Source organism: Tinamus guttatus, unplaced genomic scaffold, assembly GCF_059628265.1.
Source record: "Tinamus guttatus ecotype Peru unplaced genomic scaffold, ASM5962826v1 Tinamus_guttatus_pri_ptg000915l, whole genome shotgun sequence".
NCBI lineage: Eukaryota > Metazoa > Chordata > Aves > Tinamiformes > Tinamidae > Tinamus > Tinamus guttatus.
Window position 1 is genome coordinate 526,345 of NW_028289449.1, and position 26,679 is coordinate 553,023.

General features: G+C 44.9%; 1 protein-coding gene across 1 annotated transcript; it reads right to left on the reverse strand.

Moving 5' to 3' along the window:
- Positions 1-3,319: 3,319 nt before the first annotated feature.
- On the reverse strand, positions 3,320-26,679 carry XAF1 (XIAP associated factor 1). Its single transcript, XM_088538012.1, has 6 exons — positions 26,613-26,679; positions 24,953-25,088; positions 24,278-24,334; positions 22,944-23,465; positions 22,404-22,473; positions 3,320-3,567 (listed from the first exon to the last, which is right to left on the reverse strand). The coding sequence occupies exons 1-6, from the start codon at positions 26,642-26,644 to the stop codon at positions 3,320-3,322; spliced, it is 1,065 nt and encodes a 354-aa protein (XP_088394138.1). The 5' UTR covers positions 26,645-26,679.

Genomic DNA, 26,679 nt, shown 5'->3' on the forward strand with positions numbered 1-26,679 from the left:
AGAATGATTCTCAAATATTATCCTGTTGCTAGGTTACTCTGGGCTGGTCAGAGACCTTGCTGGTTTCCTCCTAACTTCATTTCAGAAAGCACAGAAAACATGAGTTAAGAACAATTACACGAACCTGCCCTAGGCCTACCAAAGCCAAACCATAGGCTAAAAGAATCCTGTTTATTAGGGTAACTGGCCTATTCACTGAAGCCAGTTACCTCAGACATTATTAGTTGTGTATAACATGCTGCATATCCCAATTGCCACTGGGATGCGGCTGCCTACATGAACTGTAACACTGCTCTGGAAACTTCGAATGCAACTGGACAAGAAAAAGGCCATCTAGATCTCTCACACCTCTAATACAAATCACCACTCTTCCTACGGCAGCAGGGAGATCCCTTGGCAACATAGCAACATGAGAGCACATTAAAAACACACATTCAACGCTGCCATACATTTTAGACAGATAAATATGACCTGGTCCCACTCTTCAAACGGCAAAAATAAAAATCCATCACCACGTTCCATTCCTAAGCCCAGAGCAGCTGTCAACTGTAGATATTATACTGCCTTCCCAGGAGTATGAAATAGCATTCCACAAAGAGACCAGAAAGAGAATCATTTACTGCAAGAGAAAAAGATAACAAGTTTTTAATGCTGCCACTGTATATCATTATCTGAGACAAGTGTGCAAGACTTCAGTCTCCAAAAGAGGGAAAACAGCATAGGAAGCACATCAGTGTAACCCTAGTTTAGCTGATGAAATCCCAGAGCCATCAGCAATTATTCCTGGGACCTCGGGGAGACCAGTTAGGTAACTGAATACTGCGAATAGTGTCTATCCTTGAAAAGGAAGAGTGAGCCCATCATCCTGACTTCAACTTATGAAAAAAATATTAGAACAAATAATAAAACTGCCTTAAGTAACAGATGTAAACAGATGGACAACTTCAAATTCTCAGCAATAATTTCCTCCTCTGTCAAGTTAATAGAGCTTGTGGGTGGGGAGACGCAGAAGTCACTTCTCATTGTTACTAAGACTTCTGACACTGTTTCATAGAACATTCCCAAAAATCAAGCTAGAGAAACATGGCTTAGAGAAAGAAAGCAGAGGCCAAACTGTTCAGAAAACTTAAGCTGATCAGCTTACCTATAGGTGATTTTCAAAATATATAGAGGTCCCAGGCCTCACGCTACCATGCTTTTTTTAATGGCCTGGATGACGGAATAGACTGGATGTTTCAGTATGCAGACAACACTGAGTTGGGAGGTACAGCTAGGATGTTGGATGGCAGACTTAGAATTTAAATAATCTTTGGAAATTGAAAATGCAGTGTAGAAAGAAAAAACAGGATGTTATTCAGTAGGGCAAGTATAAGATACTACACATTGGTAGGAATAACCAGCTGTATAAGCATAGGATGACAAACAACTGGCTAGAGAGCAGTTCTGTAGGCAGGCAATTAGAAATCATCGTAGATAAGTGAAGTGCAAGTCAGCAATATTACACTGCTGCGAAACAGCAAGATTTTATGGTATGTTTATGCATACCAGGATGCATAAGCAGAGTCAACCACACCCATTCAAACCTGGAACCTCCTCTTTACCAAGAAAGATCCTGCCCATAGGTACTTAAAAGCCAACTACTGAAAAAGAAAGTTCATTCCATGGCCTTCAGTATGCTGAAAATACCAACACTAGTATGGAGAGGCTCTTAAACTTTTGTTCTGATTATGCTCTAAATTAAGGAATGAATCAAAAGGTCCTGGATCAAATATACCTTAGCAGAATACAAGATACAAGAATATAAGCAGATAAAGGTTTCTGCATCTTTATTTGTGTTGATACCTTTTGAAGCTGCCCAACCACCACCATAAACAGGCTTTTCAAAGAGAGCTTTTCCTCTAACAATACCTGTTTATATTTGATGCACTAACTTATCCCAGAAGCAGAGAGCTTCAGCTGAGGCTCTGTATTGCAGATCATTCAAGCTTCCCTGCCTCTACAGCTCAGTGTGGTTCTTTTGGGTCTGTAATTAATTGTTTTGATTAAATACAAAGAAAGCAAGCTCTCAACACTTCATGACATTTTGTTCCCGTACACAGCGATTCCTCTAGTTTACCAGTGTCATGTTTGCAGGGCAGGCACACGGCTCTCCACGCAGGCAGCCGCTGCTGAGCGGCACAGCAGCAGGGCCGCACAGCTGGGAAGCAAGCAACTCTCATCTAGTTGACTTACCTGCAAGGCTCAGGCTGCTGCAATTTCAGGATAAACGCAAGCAAAGAGTTTAACAACACAGACTTGTTTTTGAGAGGCAGGTACCACATGCTCTTATCTGTCATTAGAAGACTGATAGTGCTGTTAAATTACAATGGAAACGCTTTTGTAGCAAGGATTGAAAGAACAAGTCACACAAACGCAAAATCTAGGATTAAGAACATCTCCTGCAGCATTAGTTGCAATTCTTACTCACGGCTCCCTACCTCTCGGTGCTCCTCCTCAGCAGTGCCAGTCCCAGACGCGTTGCAGCGTAAGCGGCCAGTGCAGCTCACAGCTACCGTCTCCCCAGCCTGGCAGCCCGGCCCTCGCAGGAGCTTTGCCCGCAGCAGCGCGGCAGGGCCCGGCCCATGGCCAGCGCTGTGCAACTGCCCATGCGCCGCAGGCACAGGGCACCCAAACCCGCCACCCACCCCGCGCCCAGCGCGCGGCCCTGCAGCAGCCAGGCCGGGGCCCCTCCGCTGCCCTGCTCCAGGGCTGCCCCATGCGGAGGGGCCCAGTGCTCTCCCCAGCCACCCCTCCACCATCCCCACACTCTGCCACCACCTGACACAGCGGAAGCAGCTTTAGCTCTACTAAGAAGCGACACAGAGTCCGAGGTATTATTTTTTTTATTCAACACTCTGATGGCCAGGACAGCCGCATGGCTGCGCCACCTCCACGACGCTGCTTGCATGGCGACTTGCAGCCACCTCCCCAACACTGTTGGGGCTCATCTCCAGAGCAAATGGGGCCATGGGCGCTGACACACCGCTCGAGGCCACGAGCAGACCAGGGCGAGGGTGGCCCAAGGGTCGAGGTGAGGGGGACGAGGTAAGGAAGCCCAGGGAGATAGCCCCGGGGGCCCACGGCTGTGGCCAGGGCCGCACAGAGCAGGGTGCCTGGCCAGCTCTGCGGCACCAAGGAGGGAGAGCAGGAGCTGGGGCCACAGAGGCGCCCAGGGAGGAACGAGGAACCCAACAGCGAGCACGCCAGGAGGGCGGCGGCTGGGAGGGGCCCCGCGCGAGCAGCGCCGCCCGACGGGCCAGGGAGCCGGAGCCGAGGGGACTTACCGGGCCGCGAACACCGCACTGCAGGCCGCCTCGTCGGGAACACGCGCGTCCTCATCCTCCCCGCCGGAGCCGCCTCGTCCGGAGCCTTCGCGTCCCCACATCATCGGGACCGCCGCCACACGCAGTCCCGCGCCCAAGCCGCCTGCCCCGCGCCTCAGCGAGGGCGCCGCCCCGGTCGCGCGCAGCCGCCTGACGAGGTCACGTGGCCGCTCCCGCCTCATGCGCAGCCGCCGCCCGCAGGCGCCTCGGGGGAGGGAGGGAGTCGGCCCGGGGGGCATCAGGAGGCTGCGCGGCCCCAGCTGAGGCCGCCGGGCCTCGAGTAACGGCGGCCACCTGCCTCCCGGCGCCGCGCCACGCCCCCCGCGCCGCGCCACGCCCCCGCGCCGCGCCACGCCCCCTGCGCTGCGCCACGCCCCCTGCGCTGCGCCACGCCTCCCCGCGCCGCGCCACGCCCCCTGCGCTGCGCCACGCCCCCTGCGCTGCGCCACGCCTCCCCGCGCCGCGCCACGCCCCCTGCGCTGCGCCACGCCCCCTGCGCTGCGCCACGCCCCGCGCCACGCCCCCCGCGCCACGCCACGCCCCCCGCGCCGCGCCACGCCCCCCGCGCCACGCCACGCCCCCGCGCCGTGCTTCACGAAAAACACGGACTATGTATCTGAGACTCGAGCGCTACATTTCAGTTATTGCCTTCTATTCCCCACAGAAGGCTCATACTGCAATGCTAACTGACAGCATAAAGCCCCTAGATAGACCCATAATCATCTATTAATTATCTCTAATGAGGCCAGAAGCCCTTGGAATACATATCCTATGATGAAACTACGCAGTTTCAATCATTAGGATAGTTTCCTTGGACTGGTCTGAAAATTTATTGAAAGAACTACCTAAGATTAAGACACATTTCCACCACCACCCACCACCCCCTTCCTATTCTAATTTTTTCAATGTTTTATGTTTCTTTTCCTTTCCTGATATGGTAGCAATGCTGATTGCTAATAAGACATATGGATTTAACTCTGCTCAGTCATTTCCAGGCTAATTATTTGAGGTCCTGAATATCCGTGTTTTGTGTAGATTTGGTAAATCCCTCATAAATTGGTGATTTCAGCCCAGATCTTCTGCCATGACAGAGAGAATAATTCAGCTCCTGCCCATCCCTGCTTATGATGTCAATGCAGAGATTATTTTAATTAAATGTACACCCTTAATTAAAGGGTAGCCAAGCATATGTTTACAGTTTTCATGACGATGAAGGACAATAAGTCACTGGAGGCAAAAATTAGCTCCAAATATAATAAATGTCACCATCAATTTTGCATTTGAGAGGACCCTTTAAAAGGAAAAGGAAAAGCTGATTTATTTTTGCAAATAAATGTCATGTAAACATGGCTATATTCCAAAAGCTATTCCACTGTGAGGTTATCCAACCACTTTTGGGGGGCAACTTTTTCACAGTTCTTGGTTTAGTTGGTTCATTTCTCAGGAGGGAGGAGGAGAACAGAAAAGGGAGGAGGGAGAAGGAAGGGAAATGGAAATGAAACAAAAGACTTTCTGTTTTACTGAGCATAGAATGTATTTAGTACAAAAAGAACAAGAATTCTTTTAAAAAAATCAAGCTTATTTTTATGCCAAAGTTATAGCATAAAATAATAGTTTAAGAACCTACTATATTCCTAACCTCAATTTCAGTACAAATGCTGCAGTCATTAAAAAGAAATATAGGATGGCAGGGCTGGATTTATCACTGGAATTTGTGCACGGCCATTAAGAGTGTTCTGTATTAATGACAACAGCTGTTGGTTTAATAACCTTAGAAAAGATCATTAAATTCCTTCACATTTCCCAGAAACAGATGGAAGAAAAGCAAAAGTGTTAAAACATATGGGGGAACATACTGAAATCCAGCAGCCTCTTGGAGCAGCTTGGAATTCTAATACTATAATGTCCCATTTTACACTGGTCTGGTCTGAGATGCCGAAGGTGTGTGTGTTGTGAAGATTACATAAATACTGAAAAGAGGATAGAGAAAGGCTGATGTGTTGTGGGTGGCATCTGCTTTGACAGTTTATCAGCACTTACACTGTGTTTGCAGGCATAGATTTCTGTTTCCCTATAAACGTCTTTGCACCGCTAACTTTTATATGTAAAGATCTCTGCATACAGAGGAATTTTTTCAAGAAAGAGCTGCTGCCATTCTTGTGAATGTAGCTCACTAATTACACTTCCTAGAATGAGAAAAGAATCATTTTAAGAATTGGGAATTTCCGACCACCTTCAAGAAGTCATGACAGGACCAAATGCAATTTTTTCCATGATCGGGGCGTACATCTATTGGCATATCTTCTCAGCCTGTCTGTGTCAGACACCCCTGACAGTGAAGCCACCATGGGACAACATTCAGTTGCTCAGCTGAGCTAGTGCCACCCAGTTGGCATCCGTGCATGAGCAGCATCGTTCCCACCAGGACCTCAGCTGGTGCTCAGGTTTTGTCTGGCACAAAGAAGATATCAAGACTTAGGGGACATTGCAGAGTAGAGCTCATTAAATAACATATGCACAAAAATTCATCCTGGCAAAATAAAATTGAAAAATCAGGAAATCCGGATGCCTGGTGACTGAAGTTTGGACAGTCCAAGACCTGCATCCAAAGCCTAGGCTAATGACACTGCCCACACATTTTGCTAAGCCTGTCTGTTCTCTCCTCTTTCTTCGAAGTAGTGACTAATCCAGGTGCAAGCTCCATATAAAGCACTCAAGGATGAAAAAGACAGTCTAAAGAAAAGTGTTGCTGTGACCAATATTGTATCTTTCATTTCCTTCCTGCTATTTACTCGGTCTACTGCTAGTCAAAACAATTTACTGCTGCTATTAACCTTTGAGAGGTAGGGGGAAAAAAAAAGTAAGGAAGCAGTAGCAATTTCCTTTATTTAAAGCTTATCCATGCAGGAAGTGGAGCTCAATGGCCTTGATTCAGCAAAGTGCACAAGTGCCTCCCTCAGTGTTGACTTCCTTAGGACTGGGCCTAAAGAGCCACATCATGTCTATCTGTAGCCTCGACTGCAGCCCGTTGCAACCCGACGAGGAGCTCGCTAGAACCAAACCGTTAGGTGTGCCACCAGTATGGATATGGCATGCGAACCAGGACAAGGGCTGCTACAGAGGGGACACAAGGAACATCTCGGGGTGTTCTGGCCATGTTGGAAGAGTTTCAGAGGAGAAAGGAGATTTTCAGCGCAAATGGAGGTGTTGAATGGCAAACTGCAAATGAAATGCTTGGAAAACAGGTTAAGGTGAAAACCAAAGTAAATGCTTCATTACTAGGGCTTTGCTGTTACCAAATTACTCTGTGCGCAAAGAGCTAGTGATGACTAAATAATGCCAATGGCCCCGACGTGTGCCGTGAGCGCTCCACTGACTTCCAGCTTCCTAACGCAATTAGCCAGTCAGAGGTAACTTGATTATGGACGCGCAGCACTGTCCTATTTTCCTGCTGTTACTCCCCTTTCTTCTGATTTAAGTTGTTCTAACAGCATCCTAATGCTTTCTAATGTTCTAGCAAAATGTGTTTTCCTGGGTTCTTTGATCTAATCATTTGCTATCACTTTTCCAAGTTGTAGTAAGCAGCCTACCTGGCAGTACTCACATCAGGTGCTGTACACATGAATATCCTAGCTGAATGATAAGAATGACTGTCTATAATTTTCCCCTTTCTGCTTGCTACAAATCCTGTAAAAATGTTGTGCATTCATAGTAGAGACATGCTGCTTTTCTTTCCCCACAGCTGTTGCATGGAGAGAGGCCCCCCACCCGCTGGCCCTTTCCAACCCCTTCCCACTTGGAGAAGCTTCCGGGACCTTCCAGCACCTGGCAGTTACATAAAAGAGCAAATGCTTAACTTTCAAAATAGAACAAAAGAAAAAAAAAAAAAAAGAACAGTAAATAGGTGGTGAAGTAGCTGCATGGGCTATCAGTAAAGCTGTGATACTGATAGGGCTCTCTGTTGACATCTCCATTAGCTCTGTCAATCAATTAAGATTATTTCCACTGATCTGAAGTATTTTTCTATGGCCTTGCTGCCTTTAGTACAGACCCCTCTCTGTTTTTTCTCCACTGCTTTAGAAGACGCAACCAATGCTGCCAGCAGACCCCCATCAATATGGCAGTTTCTTTTGAGGGCAAGATCAGGGGCATTCTGAGCGGCTCTGATTTACTCTACACAGCTGGTGCAAAACTGCTGCTTTCATTTTTCTCCAAAATATCATTTAAATTAAAAAAAAATCCTTTAGGGATATTTGTGCTGGGCCAACTTCCCCAGAGGCCAAGCTGATTAAATCAAACATACAGTGGGAATCAGCGCTGCCCTTTACATTTGCAGCTTTGCTTCTGGACTCGAGTGGATTTTAATTAAGCTCTTCGGCAAAAAAACAAACAATGGTCACTTGTATTTTGTGGACTATATGCAAATTATCTCCCCTGTTTCTTCTCACACTGTCATGTGTTTTTATCTCGTCTACAATTATCTGCTTTATGAAACGCCATGCGAAAAAAACTAGAAGGAAAACTAGGATTTTCAATGTTTTTATTTATTTATTTTTTAAATCTTCTTGCATTTTCTGGATAAAGAAGAGGAGGAACGCTTAAGTACTCGGGACCTCATCTAGGGCTAGTGAATGAACTCTCTGAAGTCAGTTTGCACCAGCAGGATGGATGGACAGACATTTCCAACATGTAGTTGCGGCTCCCTGCCCTTTTTTGTTTCTTGTGCTTTCTTCCCACTTCCAAACAGTCGCTTCGGGGCTGCATCCCGTAACACCCTGCCACCACTGCCCAGCCTCCGTCCCAAGGCCATTTGCAAGGCTGGTTTGTCACATCCCAGCAGTGTTCATGACCAGTCCAACCCATGGGATGCACACGAGAAGGGTTGTGCTGTAAAACTCATCCCAAGATGGCTTGTCTGTAGCCCATGAGGATGGGATTTCCTGCCTGAAATCCTCCGAGCTGCTAGAGGTTAAGGACCTATTGCAGCCCTTCAGAAGTAACCTGGCTCGAGTCTTGACAAGATGCACATTTCCTGCACGCTGCAGCACCTTCTGCTGTGTAAAGACTCCCAGGTCCCACTCCCACCACCAATGATGTCTTGATGGAGTCAAACGACGACAAGGCTCTACAGCCCCTGGAGGGCTTGCTTATACAAAGAAGGGTCATTCATTTGCAAAAATTAATTAATAAAGAAATGGACGCAAAGTTAAGAAATGACGAGCATAAACCCACTCAGTTTTCTCCTAGCATAATGTAAGATCTTTTAAAGCTTTTTTTTTTTTTTAAACACACAAAACAAAAGGAATGTATAGAGCAAAGGCTTAATTGGATTTACAGCTTTTTCCTTGTATTGGGAGTAGACAAAAATTCCAGGGGGAGAGAAGGACACAAGGCTGTTCAACACCAGAAAGAGAGAGAATGATTGAAAAAAAAATTCTCAGTTCAACAACTTCCTGTAACATTCTGAATATTTTTTTTTACCTACTGGAATACAGTGGCAGACACAGAGACGTATTTCTTTAGGAGCGCAAGGCAGACTTTGGACTTCAGATGACAGAAACCTGATTTACAGAAAACAGATCCTGAAAATATTTCAATTTTAATAACATTTTTTTTGTATTGGGGCACTTGTTTTCCAGCTAATTTGAAGATTACAGTTTGCCACTCAGCAGGGAGCCAGTTGGCAGCAGAAAATGAAGTGCGCACTGAAAAACAGCCAGACGGTTTCTGTGGTTTTGCTTTCAAATGCAGTCTTCAATGAGTATGTGGGCCAGCAGTTTTAGAGCAGATAGGATTTTTCCTTCCCTCTCTGCTCATATGGGCTCTGCCCATGGTACCCAAAACAGGGAGCAATTTCCCCTTGCTTCAGTTTCCCTGCGGAAGACAGCAGTGTAACAGAGAAGGAAGAGCTGATTTCTTCAGATTTACCATGAGGTTTGATCAGTGAAACAACTGTTAATTGAAGCAGGTGGAACAGTGTTCTCCTTGATTCTGATAAAACAAACTTCCCCCTGCAGCAGTCTATGTCTAAGGGCTCAAACCAGGCCCTGGAGTGCAACTCATGTTTGTGAAATAACCACTTCCTCTGTTGAAGGCAAGTTGGAACTCAGGGAAATCTGTGAAACATCTGTAAGAACATTTAGTAGTTCTGTTTTCCTTATTGTGTGATGTGGTAGAACTGTGTTTCTCACATTGCGCTGTTGCTTTATACTGCTTTGCAGTTATACATCCCTAAGCACCAACAGAGTCTCAGTATCTCCGTTTGGCAGCTGCGAAAGCAGGGGATGAGCAGGAAGACGCTTTCCTCAAAGCTGCCCAGCAGACCAGTGGAGGGAATGCATTAGAAATCCATTCACGAACACACTACAGACTTTGCACAGGCGGAGAGGGGGATTCCTCATGTTTTCCATGGTGTTGAGCAGACCCTTCCCCTTGAAATCACATATTGGGTCCAGCCAGGGGCAGGTTGTCCTGCCCTGAGGCGGGCAGCCAAACACCACGTTTCATGTCACCCCTACATGCGGCCTGTGGAAAACACCAGTCTTCAGGGAAATGCACAACACAGCAGCCTATTAATTTTAAGGAGTAAGAAAGTATCATAGCGCATAAACCAGACCATCTTTTGGGGGGAAAAAAAGCTATCAAAAAGATAGAGAATTTACAAAGGCATTTTCCTCCCTCTGTGTTCCCCGGCAGGTCTAATACTAGTACACTTTGATCTTCCCAAATAATTCATTTAACCTTCACAGTTTAATCCTAACAATAATGTTTGTCCTTTCCTCACAGCACCTGCAGATTGCCGTATTCATTATGCTGGAGCTGTACATCCTCTGGAAGGAAGCACTCAGGTGCTAGTCAACCAAAAGGCATATATTTTCTCCCTAGGTGTTAGTCAAGTATTTGGAAATAACCTTTATAATATACAATAACCACCAGACTGTAATGGCTTTTGTTCAGCCTCTAAGAAATACTGAAGTTTTGCAAGGATTTGTTCTGAGCAGCTTCCCCTGTCCCCAGTTATAAAGGACATTTTTCAAAGTCCTTTCTGCTGATTCCTCATTCCTTTATAATCCTCCCTCTCTCACCACCAGGTATTTGGGAATTGGGTCTCCATTTCATTGGGGCTGTGATTCAGCTGGACAGATCGAGCACCTAAGCCAAGGATAGGGTCGATCTCCCATCCTTTGGCTGTACTGAGACCTGTGCTGATGAGCATTAGATGCAGCCTGGAGAGGCAAACTTGCCGTCAAGCAAGTCCCACCTGAGAAGACATGAAGACGTCCTAGTCACAGATTACAGCCTATTTGCTGGATTCTGCCTTTCTCGAGCTCCCCAGCAGGCTGTAATTGCACAGAAATCCATGAAGAAGGATTTAAAGCCTTATGGCAGGACAGGACGTAGTGGACACTGACTCCTCCTGGCATGTTGCAAAGGGAGATGTCAGTGTCCGCTCAGGAGGACAAGCTGTACGTGATACCTGCTGAGTTTAGAGAAAGATGGTCTGACAAAATGCGGGCAACCCACGTGCAGCCGCAGGGACCCCCGGCACCCTCTCTGCTAACGCAGCCCCACGCGGCTCTGCACGTCACGAGCAGGGCCTCGCTGCGCTGCCTGATGGCGCCTCTCAGCACCACCTGCCACGTGCAGCGCAGCCAGCCGGGCTCTGTCCCGGCGCACGGCGGCACCATCTCCAGAGCCCGCGGGTTGGAGCCCCGGGGGCAGCAGCAAGGCTCTGGGGACAGGCGCCTCAACCACCGAACACACGGCAGGCTGAACAGGTCAGCCTTCAAAATCCCAAATCTCCATCACCTCCCTGCAAGGGCTGGTACAGTGCACCATGGCAGATCTGCAAATCATCTACTTCCTGCCCTGCAGGAGAGGAGTTTCGCTATGGGATCTTCAGTGTAAAGTGATTTCAGAGAAGGCCTTTTTAAAATCCTTTTCATTTTCTCTTGAACATATTCAAACAGCACCATCTGTTTATCTAACCCATGCTTTTGAATCCATGCTCCACTAAAGTGATAGATGTAATGGATTCAGCAGGTCATTACTCATTGATGAATCGCCTTAAAGTTAATATTAATCTTTCTTTGGGAAATCTATTTTCCTCTTTTGATAGCAGATTAGTAATGTGCCTAGATATTAATGGCCCAAATAACATATGTTTTGCTTAAATGAAAAAATAATCCACTAGATTCAAAAAGACAGTCTGATAAAATGCTTTCATTATATGATGTATATGCAATGATTTAAGCATTCAGTTAAATAGTTCCCAGTCAGCCACAGAGATATCTTCGTTCTGCGTGTGGACGCCAAGCAGCATTACTTCTCTGGTGCCTGAGGAGGGGACCAACACCAGTTCTTGGGAGGCCAGCTCCCAGCCAGTGCTGCGTGTCCCCTCCGGCCATGACCCTGTCCCCATTGCCATCCTCATTACCATCATCAATCCCATCTCCATCCACATGCAGAGAATCCCCACACAGTTTCTCTGTCCTCAGCATGGTGCTGCATGGCTGAGCTCCAGCTGATTTTTGTTAATCTGCATTTTCTCCAGAAAATTTTGCTTTGAATGCAATTTCCACATAAATAAATATTCCTGGACTGGCAGGCAGTTAACAAGCACTTTACAATATGCTGCATCTCCTTTGTGTATACAAATAATTATAAGTTCACCGTATCAAAGGCTTCTGCTTTTTCTTTAGCAAAATCTAATTACAATATTAAGCCATAAATCTAGAAGCCTTGTCTCATTGTTTATATGTGCTAATTTTCATAAACAAATGGCTTTTGTCTTCTCTGAATTGATAGCATACAGTAAGCAAATTTATCAAAGTCATCCTAAGCTATGTATAAAAGAATCATGTTTTTGTAAATCTAGCTTAGATATTTAATTATCACAAATAATATTTCCTACATTATTCACCTGAGCAGAGTGGCATTCCAGTGAAATCTTGGCTAATACTTTATTAGTTTGAAAAATGATCATTTCAGTTCACAAGGATCCATAGAAATTTATATATTTTATTTATGCATTTTATCCTTTAGTTTATTTGCTTTGTGGTGACAATAGCTAAAATCCAGATCCATCAGGAGGAAGAGCCTGGCACAGCAGAGACCATGGAGGTTCTTTTCAAATCCACAACAAGAAGCTGCAGTTCCCAGCCCTGCCAACTCATCACGCCTACTGGTTTCTTGGCGCTCCGTCCTCAGACCAGCCTTAGGAACGCAGGCGCTGCAGCTGGAACCACGCTGTGGGCAACCAGAATCACGTACGTTCCTTCTCCTGGCGCTTGCTGAGCAGCGGAGGCGTCGTGTCTGCTCGCAGGCGTTACGTGCGCACTGCTCCTCCGCGTGCGCAGGGCCCAGCGGGACCAGGGAACCAAAGCGCCCACTCTGCCTGTTGTTGCACAGAAAGGTTGCAGGTGTTCACTTCTGTGAGGCTTTTGGCTCTTCTTGGCTTTTATTTTGCTTTGTTTCTGCTAACACAGTAAGCTGCTGAGATTTTTATCATTACTAACATAGCTCTGACTTGAACATGTATATCAGCAGCTCTTAGCATCAGCTGAAAATCTGTTTTTCATCTGTCATCCCAGAGGATGAAAGCCTTGCACTCCTGTGTGCTACCCCAGCATGACAGGGGACGTATGTTAGTGAGGGAGAATTTTTTGGTTAATTCTTCATTCTGTGGAAATGGTCTTTTATTCCAGGGCTCTGATAAATACAGCTCTGCTGTGTACTCTACTACCATTATAAACATCCCAATCCAGCGCTCTTTGGAGTCCGTGCGACCCGACAATAGCAGCCTGGTGGTTGAAGACCTCTGCGATGCAGAGAACTTCTGCACAAGGGCAAAGATTGCAAACCTCTTATAAGGTCTCAGCTGCATTTATTCATCCCTGGATGGAGCAACCACCATCAGAAGATGAAAAGAGCAAATATTTCTTGTTTTTCTGTTGACAGTGACATAATGCAGTGCCTTTGCATGATGGATTTTATATCACAGAAGTCTGCTCATTATCAGAAAACTCTGAGACCGATGTGAGACACTATTAATCTTGCTTGATGTCACACTAGTAACAGAAAAACAATGTCAGTTTCACTGCAGCTGTATTAAGTTGTGTTGATTATTAGGAGATACCTTTCCAAATCCGATCGGGTTGTACAAGCCATGAGTTTGGGTGATCATCTCCCAGAGCCAACCACCACCTCAGACCACTTGGAGGAAGGAAACAGCCCCCAAGATCTACACAAAAAAAATGCATGGAGTGGAGAAGTGCAGGCAGAAATAGCAATTACCAACTTCAAGAAGCAGCCAATGCACAGGCCGCTCGCCCTCACTGTCCACCCCTGGCCTCCTGCAGCCCTGTAAGCTCCGCAGCCCCGTTTCTCCCTGCACTGATGACTTCAGCCTGGAAAGTCAGTTTACCATTAAAGTAAAATCGTTCTGCATCTTCACAGAGCGCCGTCTCAGTACAGTGGTGACATGGAAAGCCGTCAGCAGCTTCAGGAGGGAAAGATGCCCTTAACTGTGGGAAGTAGGATAGATTTGCATATTGCAATGAGGAAGCACAACATTTTCTTACTGGCATCTAATAGCGTAACAGATGATTTCCCCAGTCATATATCTGATCTGCAGTTATTAATGCCAATCTGTTATGGTGCATAATGTAGTTATTAATACAGGCCAAGCTCTGTGCGTACTCAGAGCGATTGCTTTCAAATTCATGATGAGCTTTTGTGTTTGAAGCATCACTCTGAAGCTACAATCACCAAATGTTAATCAGGGCAGCCTCTTCCAGCTCTGTATCCCTTCTCCTCAAAAGCTGCTTTTTGCAAATGGTTAGGCTCATAAACAGCTTTAAGTAATAGCACTTTGGAGCCAATGAACAATAAATTAAAACCTTTGTGTATCACTAACACTTTGAAAATAAGATAGCTCTTTATTTATTTGTTTGTTTAGCCTAGCCAGTGTTTGGAAGGTCAGAGCCACCTTCCTCAAGCTACTGATTGTTTTGCAGTTCAGCAAAAGCAAAACTAGTCTACGAACACCATAATGTTATCAGTCAAATCCCCTTCCCCTCCCCATTCAATATACACAAGTGACTTTCCACCAAAAGGGACACAGGTTGGAGAATTCAACGTTTTTTGAAACCTGTCTAGAGAATCCAGGTTCTTTGAAATCAGGTGGAAAAGCTGTGTAGGCAATCCCAGGGAAATGTCCTCAGTGCCCATTTTTAGCAACCTGTAGCTCGAGCATTTTGACAGGTCTCCTGGTGTCCCGGGACGTCCCCATGCAGGTGGTTTGCAGGGTCAGGGCAGTTTCAGAAGTCGTGCAGCTCCTGCACAGCAGCACCGCACTGCCCGGCACACACGGCCCCCCTCAGCTCTCCAGAGCGGCAGCCTGTCTCAAGCCCTATTTCTGTAGGTATTTACAGGGAAACTAGTCCCAAATGGGGCATGGAGTTGGGGGCTGTGCTGAGCCCTCCCAACAGTTCTCCTGCAGCAGTGGAGCAAATCCATGTGTGCCTCTGCAAGTTGTGATGGAGACAGACCCGGGGCTCTAATCCCCGCTTCCTGCAAGACTAGGTGGAAAAAATAACAGAAACAGTCCTTTCTCAAGAGAATCAGCCCATAAGGAACACGGAGGCATGCTGAAGTTTTACTGGTGATGCTTCAGCCTTTGTTGCAAAGATTATCAATTATTGAAGAGCATCTATTTAAATTATTCAGCAGCCTTCCTTTATTTAAACATGCATTCAGCAGCAGGGACACCAGGACAACCGTTTCAATCCATAGCTCTGTAAGCTAAATAGGTAGACTGTTTTATAAGATTTCTTTCTAGAGCAGAAATGGAAGTCTCATTTTGCAGTTAAGTTGCATTTCCCAGCCTCATTTCATCTCCTAAATATGTTGCTACTCCATCAAGGGATGGTGTGCAAGAGCTCAAAATCTACACCGAGGGTGTCACAGAACTGCCAAGTTTTTGCACTAAGGGCTGGCTGTCACACACATGAAAATGCCTGTGGGTTTAGGGCAGGCTGTGTCCTGAGAGCAGAGGAGCTACAAGAGCTCCAGAAATGACCACTCTTTTTGTTAGAGAAAGACCTGTCTGCGCTGGGACATAGCTGGAAGCAATTATCCTGGAAGAGCAATTCCTGCGCACAGAATTGCATGTGCAGCTGCTCTGCTCTGCTTGCAGCACAGACAGCCCCACTGCAGCAGCTTTGATCCTGCAAGTGCTCATTCATCTGCTTTGAATACTGGCTCCATTTCACTCACAAACTGAAATTTAGAAACGGAGCTTAAGCCTGGACTGGGCTGTGTCCATGGGCGTGCTGTGCCTGCAGCCAGTGCCTAACAGACACACTGCACCGAGGAGCTTTAACACAATCCCCAGGAAGGGGCTCCGTGCATGTCGCTTGTACAGCTCCTCGTGCTGCCGCCTCAATCAGGCATTTTCCCATCTAGGTCCCTAGCACAGGCTGGCATCTTCCCTGAGCAAGCCCCCACAGTGACTCTGCATGAGGTGCTGAGGTCCAAATTAGCCCAACACTTTTGATTACCTCAATACTACTGTTCATGCATAGCAGTAAAGCAGACCTGCTGACACTGAGTCATTAATCACTGGAGCTAAGTCAATAAATAATTATATATGCTCATAAGCAGAACCTTCCAGACTTGAACATCCCAGAAACAGACAATAAGCACACATACATGCGCAAAGAAAGGAGGCAAAACAGCTATTGCTCAGAAAAACAGCATTTTTTCCCCTAGTGCTTGGTAGTCCTGCAGCTGCTGGTTCCCACAGTGGGACCACGTGGCCTCATGAGCTGCAGGCACCTGGGAGCTGCTACAGAGCAGATCGAAATGCACAAGCTGGGAGGAAGTCAGCCTGCATTCGGGTGGTTGTCATCCATAGTCAAAGGCTAAAGGCTTGTGTTTCTGAGATTTTTTGCCATCTGTAAAGACTTGAGACAACATTTAATAAAGAATTATGAAAGTCTGATATAGCTCCGGGAGCTGGGGTTTTAGGAACACCAAGTATTGCAGGGTGCTCATCAAGAATCACAAGAGGTGGCAGTGCTGCTTCTTGGGTGTCTGGCTGTCACCGGGCTGAGCCCGCAGAGCTTCCTCCAGGACAGGACAGGCATCGCTTCCCGCCTCAGCAATCACTTCTGCATGTTCCCGTCCCTTTGGAGGCAGCAGTCTTCCCACGGAGATGAATCCTGCTCTGCTTTGTAAGTCTTGTACGGGATTAAAAATCTATATATATAAATAATGTTTCTATAATGAAAACCTACATAAAATAACACAACTTCAACAGCGCATGAAAATAACAAATTAACAATGAATCTTTCCCCTTTCTGATGCTTCTGTGCAAACAATATTTCCTTGAATTAATACCATATATTGAATTGAAAAATTTAATATAATTGCATCAATAGACCAGCCATATTGTTCCAAATAACTACTCTGAAGATGAGATTTTAAAGAATGGCTCATAAATATAGGAATGGAGAACAAAATAGCTTTTTTTGATAATTAAACAGTTACCAGCTAAATTGCATTGTAATTGATTGGAAAATTGCTTTTTTAATGAGATTTAGTCACTAGGAAATGGCTCTTTCTTCAATACGCCCAGTGTGCATTGGGTCATTTAAACAGCAAATTGCCTTACTGGCCTCCTATTTAAACCTCGTGGATTCAACATTTTGCAAGGAGACGCATGATGCAGCAGCTGAGTCTCGGTGCAGCTCTCCCCTCCGGGGCCCGCAGCAGCCCAAGCTCCAGCAACGACGACAGCAGAGCCCCTGTCGGGCAGCAGAGCAGGGGACAGCGTGTCCTGCGCTCCGAGGGTGGCGGCTTTTGGCTGTTCCTTCTACAGGATCAGCCTAGCTGCTACCCGAGCGCAGCCGGCTCCTGTGCCTGCCCCTGGCTGCCCGTCGCTCACGTGCAAAGCCGGACACTGAGAGTGCAGATATTGATACTGCAGCCAGTAGGAGTTCCTTTGGACGACCCCTGCCTATAATAAAGTCAGTCCTTGCTCAGAAAGCCTATATAATCCAAACAGACAAGAAAAGCAGTGTGGGAGAAAGTTCTGAAATCTTTTTTAAAAGACACATTACTTAGACCTAACATGCTACTATGACTAGTGCAATGTCAAAAATAGAAAAAAAAAAAGTAGATATTTCAACAATAAAAGGCTGTTAAAGTGATTTCTTTCAAGGATCTACTCAAGAAACCATGCAAAAGAAAAACATATTGTCCAGCCTCATGAAGAGCACTGGGTAAGTATGTATGCAAAATAAACAATCATTTGACAACTCCTTAGTTTAAAAAAATTTCCAAGTGCTTTAGGAACAAAAGATTTTGATGAATCCTGATTTTTGTGAGCAACCTATTATGTGCAAAAGCAAATGCACTGTATGGTTAAGGCATATTTTTATTGTTTAGTTTCCAGGATTTCTATTGATGTAACTTGATTTTCAATATAAACAGCAATGATTGCAATCCTTTGCTGCAACCATAGCAACGAACAAAATTAAAAGGGCAAACTACAAAGCGAGGTGGCATCGTGGTTGTAACTTCTAATTGTGCCACCGTAGATTATTACGTGCAGTGTGGTAGCAGTACTTGTAAACATCTGCAAACCAGGATTGCTCACAGTGATCAAGGTCATTCAGATCAGGCTCTGAAATCAAGCATCAGCATCAGCTCTTGCATTTCTGCTGGTTTTGTCACTCTTCCTCATCTTTAGCTTTTAGGGAATGGGGGTAGATTTAAAAACAGAAAATTCAAGCAAGCTTTTGGGGAATCAAGCCATTTCTCTATCCTCCAGGTTTAAAATTTTGAAATAAACTGTGACTTTTTTTACCAGTTTACTTCTTTGCTATGATGTTATTGCAGATTAGCTGGTTCATTACACCTTTGGTCTCTTACTATTTATGTTATGAATTTGACAATTAGAAGCATGGATCTGCCAGATTCTCTAGTGTCCTTGGAAAGGATGCCTGAACTTTCCATGTCTCAGCTCCAGGTGTCCAGGAGAAGGTAGAAGATCTCCTTCCTCCTGCCTGGATGAGCTCTGCAGCTTGGCTCCGTTGCTTGTGTGCTTGTACACTGCCGAGGTGATGGGGCCGTCGGCACAGCTCGGGGAAGCACAGTACTCATACAGATAGTGGGAAGAACCCCAAATTCACCATTTTAATCACAGATTTCAAGGAGTCAGTTACACCATTTTTGCACACAAAGATAAAGTAGGTAAGAAATAAAATGATGCAAGTAGTGTGCTGAGAGTCCTTTATTGCACCAAAGAGTTCCATCAGGCTTGCTCAAGGGTATCCTAGAAAACTGGGTCTTGGAGGCATAGATGAAAGTGAGGTTTTGATCCTTAGGTATGTCTTTGAGCAGGCATCAGACACATTTAATATTTTCAGTACTAGATAGAGCATAAAATGTGTATTAGCAGCACCTACAAAGGTATTTAGTGATATGTTAGTGACCTCTGTTGAATGTCGAGCTATGGAAATTCAAAGACATTCTCTGTATCATAAAGAGTAGCTATAAAGTGGAGTGTTCAACTTTCTCTATTTTAATGGAAATTTGCTTTATCAGCTTTATGCTAGGGAAGAAATGAGGGCCAAAGGCTGAGCTAGTCTGTTCTGGGGGGGCTTTTACCAAAGAGCAAAGCACTTACAACCTGCACTGCCAGAAATTTTAATCCAAGACCGTAATTAATTCTGTCACACTCACCCAGCTGTCAAGAACTGGCCAGCAGACCTCTGGATTTGCGACTTTATCTATTGCAACACTTGGCCTGTGAACATGGTCTATGAAGGCTAAGTAGCCAAACTCTTACCTGGAATTAGTAGATAAAGCATTACCTCAAAGATAAAGGGAAGAACCCTCAAGAGATATTTCAAAAGGAAGTTTAAAATGTCCTGGTTTACAAGCACACCAACTGGTTTGTTGCCTGTTTCAGGACAGAAAACGCCAAAACAGCATCTGTGACCCATGGCCAGTCCGATTTCACTCGTCGCACTACAGATGGGACGCTACATCCAGCTCCTATCATGGACCACAGGAGGGGAGCATGGCACAGCCCCAGTCCCAGGGACACTGTGACCCTGCAAAGACGAGATGACACAGCTAGGACAAGCATAGCATGCCAGACCCTGAAACAGCCAAAGGGCATGAAGTCACAACAGGAATAACATGATCTGAGATGAATCTGTGGAGCCTTCAACTCCAGCTTTGTTCTTTTCATCAGCCCTTTCTTATGATGACAATGGGAAGAAAATAACACTGCCTGAAGCTATTCTGGACATGAGTGACAGCAGACACCGTAATGTGCATAAGCACAATATTCATAAGTAAATTTTCATGATAATTAACAAAGACAACTTCCTTCTTTTGTTCTGATTACCTAAAGATATGTTAAAGTAGGTTTGCATAATTAATTATCAAATATGAGGTTCCTTGCAAACCAGCGGAGGTTATTTTTGGGAGCTTGTTCAAGGAAGTCATCTCCATAATAAACACCACCTGTCACTTCTCAGCTTATAAATTAATTAATGTGGTGAGACAAAAAGAAATGCAGATTGAGCAGGAAGTTGAAGATTAAGCCCTGGAGTTATTCCATTAGCAATGATAAAGGAAACTCATAGGAAGGTGGGAAGCCTCTTTGCTAATTTAGACCACTTCTGCTCACAGTTATATCTGTAGCCTTTCTAAAAAGAATTAAGAAACCAAACAATCAAGGCCCCTAAGTGCTATAATGCCATCAGTTGTTCAAAGTCTGCTGCTGCTGCTGCTTTTGACTCAGGAAAGCAGAAAATGACTGTGAAATCTGCTTGCACAATGTCCCAACTCCCAACTGTTGGAAGTCAAATGGATGGTACAGCTGAACTCTCCCCCACCAAACACACCAGCCCTTGTGGGCTGCCTTCCCGCAGCCTGTGATGGACTCATGGCCACCACGTAGGAAGAGGAAAGGAGTCATTTATCCAGCCGTCCCACAGCATCCTTGTGAGCCCTGGAAACACTGTGGCCCTTCTTCTGTAGAAATATGTATATACACACACAAATAACAAATCATAAATATATACAGAGGACTTGAAACCACCAAAGTTGCCTCTGATCGCCCCTGCAGCCATCGGTGAGCTACGGTGCTGTTCCCAAGAGCATGGCCGAGCCACCGGCGAGTGTGTCCTGGCCTCTGCTCTGCACCTCTCCAGGTGGGACACATTCACCTCTGCCCCTGCCTGGGACACGGCTGAGCCACAGCTCTGCTTGAGCAAAAGCTGCCTGCAGATCCCGACAGCCTGTTTGTAAATTATATGCAGATCATTGGTGTGTGGCTAATATTAAACCAAACGGATTATTTCACAAAGGAACAGATTGGCAAGATTCATCTAAAACAAACTAGAAATTAGTGTTTTTTTTTTAACAAACTAGCTGATTTGAAAGGGATAGCATGTTACATTACTATTACAGTTGGAAGTGGAAAAAGTTAAATACTCCATACTAACTGTGCAAGAGGATAGATAAGGTATCTTTGCATTTTAAATGATAATGGATGACTGAAAAGCAGAGGAGACGGCCTTTCCTATCTGCCTTCCTCCTGCATAAGCTCCTTGGCAAGACAGAAGAACAGATTATTTCTTATTAAGCAGAATCAAAATGTAAACTGCAAATGTAAGTAAACCAGTCAGAACTAATTGCAACGGGAACATTAAGCGCTGATGAAGCAGAGGCATCCCTCCATCTCACGTCCAGCTGGGGGAGCTCCACGCTGGAGGATGAAAGGCTGATGCTCTGCAGAGAGGACAGCTCAGCAGTAACGGGCAATAAACCCCCGGGTGAACAGCGCTGCGCAGGACAGTGAACACCCGCGTGAAGAGGCAGGGCTGCGCTCAGCGCTCCGCCGTCCTGCCCCGCATCCCCCAGCGCGGGCCCTTCCCGCCTGCACGGGCTCTTCCCCCGGCCCCATCCCGCGGCTCCGCAGGCCCCGCTGCCCGTCCTGCTGCCCGTCCTGCTGCCCATGGGTGCGGATGGACCTCCCGTGTCCGCCTGCACTGGTGAGCTGGCACCACGGCAGCCCCCTCTGAGCACCCGGACAGTGACGCCAGGATATCTTTAAAGTCGCTGTGTCCAGGCAGGAAAAACTGTTGTCAGTTGCTGTGTTTCCCCCCTCCACCTCCTCTCATCCAAGGTTTTTACCTCATCTTTAATCCCTTCTAAAATAAACCAGTTTTCTGATGAAACCTGTTAAAGGCCTCTCTTAACAAAGAATGAAAGTTGCAACCACTTTCTGTTCTTCATCCAGAGTAGTGAGTAACTTTTATTTTTTCTCGATAGAGCTAGTGTAATTGCTGTGCTTTTTGTTAAGGATGGGCTGAAGCTTCGTTCTGGAGTTGCATCTCTATTTTCAAATTTAAGCATAAGTGTCTAGAAGGAACCTTCTGTAAAACAAACAAAACCCAGTTATCAGTCTTTTTAAAGAGATATTCACAATTTTACAGTCTTCCTATCTCTACGATGACATAGAGACTGATGTATTAAGTAGAACAGTCTGAAGAAGTATAATGCAAGTCAAATAATCCATGTAATTATGATGTACTTATTTTTATTTGAATCCTCCTACAAATCCAAATTAGAAAAACTCTCCACTGCATATGGGGGTGCTTGCTGTCTTTATTTTAGCAGGAGATTAAAGCTTTACAGGCAAAAGTAAATGAGTGGATTTTTTAAATTATTGTTCTCTTGACTTGAACCAGCTCTTAAATCAACCATCAAACAGCAAGTCTAGCCTCCTTTTTACTCTTCTGTTACAAAACTTATCTACTGAGTGCCTCCAACTACCACATGGGAACCAGTGTGTTGGAATACCAAAAAGCTTTACAATATCCTGACATTCTGAATGTTAATTCTTATACATATACTTCCTCTGCAAAATATTTTTGCATTGTTCCAGTTTGCACAATACAGAATAATTATGGATGGAAATTTCTACTCTACATTTCACAATTTCTGCAATACCTTCTTTTCCATGACTTGATTTTGGCTTCATCTTAGTATTTTGTAAAGTTGTCAAGTGTAGACACTTGATCTGGAAAATAACAATTGTATTACAGAAGAGCTTAATATTATACTCAACGTGCAGTTATATTCTATAGGGAGCAACTGAACCCCTGTGGTGGGACTGAAACTCTCTAAAGCTCCATCTCTGATGCAGCTGATAGAATCATGGCATTTTTTGAAGAAACAGTATCAGCCTATAGAAAATAAGGAGAGTGCTGAAGATTTTTCAGGATTTGACCTTAAAATTGATGTTATTTTTTCCTAACTCTGAGGTAGGCTGTAGGCAATGGAGGTAGTCTGTGTGGATCTGAGCATAAATAACTAATGGAATTAGACAATTCCAGGAGTTATGGCAAGAATACAGGTACAGTCAGCATTTACATACGTAGCTCTGGAATCTGGAATAGGCCCTGGGACCTCAGGGGAGGTGTTGTGACCCTGTAAGTATGCCCTTTATATGAGCATATAAGAGACAAAGCCCAAGGTGTCACTGCTCACCTCATGTTTTCGAAGGGTCGAAAGTGGCAGGAAAGTGTTGCAGTGGGCACAGGCCACCATCATGTCATAACACAGAGTGTCTTTAAGAGCTTGAGCTGATGTGGAAAGCCCACTCTTTGTGGGAGAAAGAAAGCCAACCCTCTTTTTGTTCTTTGGAGGTTTGAGCAAGGTTTTGGAGGTCAATGGCTGGTCTCTTTCTTTCCCTTTGGGACGGACATCTTTCCATGCCTTTGCATTCTCAGAATTGGAAGAGGAAGCCAGAGAGGAAGAAGGTAGAGAGTCAGTGCTGGATTTGGAAGCTTTCTGGCCGGCAAGTGCAACAACGTCCTTGTGGTTGGACAGACTGCTTTTCTGACAAATATCTTTGTGTTTGTTCTGATCTTTGTACATGACATATGTGTTGCATTCCCAACACCGCTCCGTTCGGCTGGCACAGGCATTCAGGTGTTCCTGCAACTTGTTGAAGGGCATTTCCAACTCACAGATGCTGCATTTCATTGATCGTTCATGGCATTCCTGGGCCTGTGCACAGAGAAAATTAGTCTGAACTATCCATCAATAGTAAAAGACTAAGCTAGAGAAATTAGTAACTGCTTAAGAAAGTATCTGCTGTTTAGGAAAGTATCTGCACAATCAAATAGAGGCATGGAATTGGCCTATCTAGGCTAGCTTTAAGTTAGGAGAACGTGGGCAATATAAGGCAAAAGGGGAATCAACACCAGTGAAGATTTGTTGCGTATATATAGGTCAGCAACAGAGCACAAGCCTACAAAATCCCAATACTTAACTACCAGAAGCAGGTGAAGCTTGTTGTGGTCACTGCTTTGGCTCACCCGAAATGGTTGGAATAAAGCCAGAGGGGGCAGGCTGCTCTTGCTCCTCAGCTGCAGCCAGTTCTTTTGGGCTTCTCTTCCTCAACTGCCTTGCTGCTGGCACAGCCTTGATAGCTCCTGTGCCAGGCTCCTGTGTGAGGAAGGTCTCTCACTTTGCCCAACCTCCTCTTTGAAAAAGCAGGTAATGCAGATGTGGGGTAGGACAGAAATGTCTTTGGGAAGTTTGCAAGCAGCCTGAGGTGCTAAGGATGAGAAAGTAATAGATTTTTTTTTTTAAATAGAATATCATAGTAGGCTGCATGGAAAACCACCACAGCATATAGTTATTTGTAGGAGATTAGGCAAATGCTAGAAAAATGCCACTGTTGGGGAGTTTATCTGGTAATGGTCCAGAACGGGAGAGAGGTATTTATTTCTGTTGTTGCTCATGTTTGTGTGACTCTTGGTGGCTAGACAACGGGGTCAACCTAGAGGATGACAAAGATCATACTCTGTACTTACCTCATGATACTCCAGCAGGTACTGCTGCATACTCTGGTGACAAAGATTGCATCTGACCTGCAAGTGTAGCATATAGCGGTTCATTTGGAGCACAGCAGGGTGGTTAGTGCTTTCATACAGCAATATCAGCTCAAGCTGCTGTGATGAGCTCACGATTATTTTCATCACAGTCACTGACAAAGTTTTGGTGAATGTGTTTATCACATCTGAGTCATGTTGTTGAGATCTTGAAAAAAAAATTTTATCTGATGAGCCTGCAGGAAGCTGTCATTCTATGCAGGCATCCAGTTCTGAAAGGTCCCAGTGTGAAATATAAAACATATTCAAAATTTTGCCTGAAGTTTAACTTGAAGGTACAGGGCTGATATTCAGTCTAAATTAGTCTAAATAGGTCCTGCAACAATATAGAAGGCTTGCTAGTTTACTTGAGGTTTGCCAAGAGACCTATTCATGTGTTCTGAGTGAAATCAAAGGAATTGCTAAATCAAGGAAACTAATAGAATAAAAATGTATGCCTCTGTATTCAGACATCAAATTAATACCACATTTTCTGGCTAAAGAATTACAGGAGTTCAAATATACTTAAAGCACTAAGGAACCAGGAAAGTACTTCAGAGCTGGCAGAGTTTTTTGGTATTTGCAAGAAAAATCTGATAAAAATGGAGTGTACCTCACCTGCTTGTGTGCTTCTGTTTGATGGTCTTTCATATTCTTTTGGGCAACCGGTTCATCGCATTCTGGACAGAGAATGAGAAACCGCAGGCAGTGGGCCTCGTGGAGGGAGAAATTGGCAGTGGACACATCTCGTTTACTGCCGAGTACAGAAATAGAAAGGAGTGAATGAACTCAGATGGTTTGTCCCTAAAACTGTGAATGTATATTTGTAGTTCTCCTTCATCCTTCTGAGTCAAGTAAAAGACTGGGCTCTGTTATGGAGATTCTGCCATATTACTGGGGACGCTTCTGAGAGGGAAGGGGTAGTGATTAAAAGCTCTTGGTATAACTTTTGTTTCAGGAAGAGTTAGAGCTGTTTATCTTGTTTACCACCACAGAAAAGCAATATACCTTTCTATAAAATGAGACATTTTTGGGTGTCATATGAACCACCCCAAGATTCACAGCATTTTGTCTCGCAGTGGGGCAGTTGTAAGGTAGCCCAGCCAAGGACCTGCTCCATTTACATGAACACTGCTCTGTGCCTGAGCTGAGAGGCACAGAGATGTTGTCACCATGCTCAGTGGGTTCAGAAAGACGCCATGTGCTTAGAAACAGCCCAGCCCCAAAACAGAGCAGACACAGCAAGAAAGTCCTGGAGAGGGAGGTAAGCAATAAATGAATTTTCTCAGAGGAGGTTGCAGCAAAGAAATCTACTTTAGACACTACGAGAATCTCCTCATGGTGATGATGGATGAGCACTGCAATGGATTTCTTGTGGAGATATGTAATCTGAGTTACCAGAGCGTTTTTAAAAACTCATTAGAGAAACATCAAACTAAACAAGTAGGTAGTAGGTTCTTCCTGGGAATCTTATCAGTGTTCAGAAACTCTTTTAATTAAAAGATCCCCTATAATCTTTTAGAAATCCGCAGGCCCTCTTTGAGCAAGGTGGAGTGGTGGCTTTCTGATCAAATGAAATTCAGGTTAAGCTTTATTTATTGATTTGGTTTAATTCAGATTATTTCCTTCCTTGCTTTTTTTGACCTTGTTATGTCTGGATCTGTTTATAATTGCTGTATTTCACAGTCTTCCTTCCTACAATTAGCCCAGTGGCCTACAAGCTGCTAACTAAAACAAGGCTAGGTGACCTCTCACAGCCCATTTTAGACTTTTCTTCTAAGATGAACAATTACACTGAAATTTTTGTATTTTGGGGATAGCTTGTAGATGAAAGTTTGCTGTTAAGTTTTTGTCACTTAGCTGCAGGCACAACAACAGAAAGGAACATTAGCCATGGAAGATTGAGGCGGCTGCAAGGATTAGCACTGTCTGTCCACTGACTCCTCTGCCATGCTCTAAGAAATTATTCCCAGTGACCTTACGCAGAAAGAGAACAAGGACTTTCCCCCCGTCTAACATGGGAGAAGGCTATGGAAGGAGCAAGAACCCCTCCCCAGGAAACAACAAGAAAACAGCATCCTTCAAATGTGAAAATAACTACAACTTTTGTTGCTTAGTATTCATTAGCTAGCCTAACACATCTCCTCTGGCACATGCCCCCCTTGTCTCCTCTCCCTCTCTCTAAGGGCATCATATATAATATTAAGGATATTAATATTAAATCTTAGCAAACTCTTGACTATTACAATCCATAGGAATGGAGACAGAGATCTCATACCAATTTTTGCAGAACTTGTTCTCTTCTGTCATTTTTTTCTCTTTATCCTTCTCAGGTTTGTTTCTTT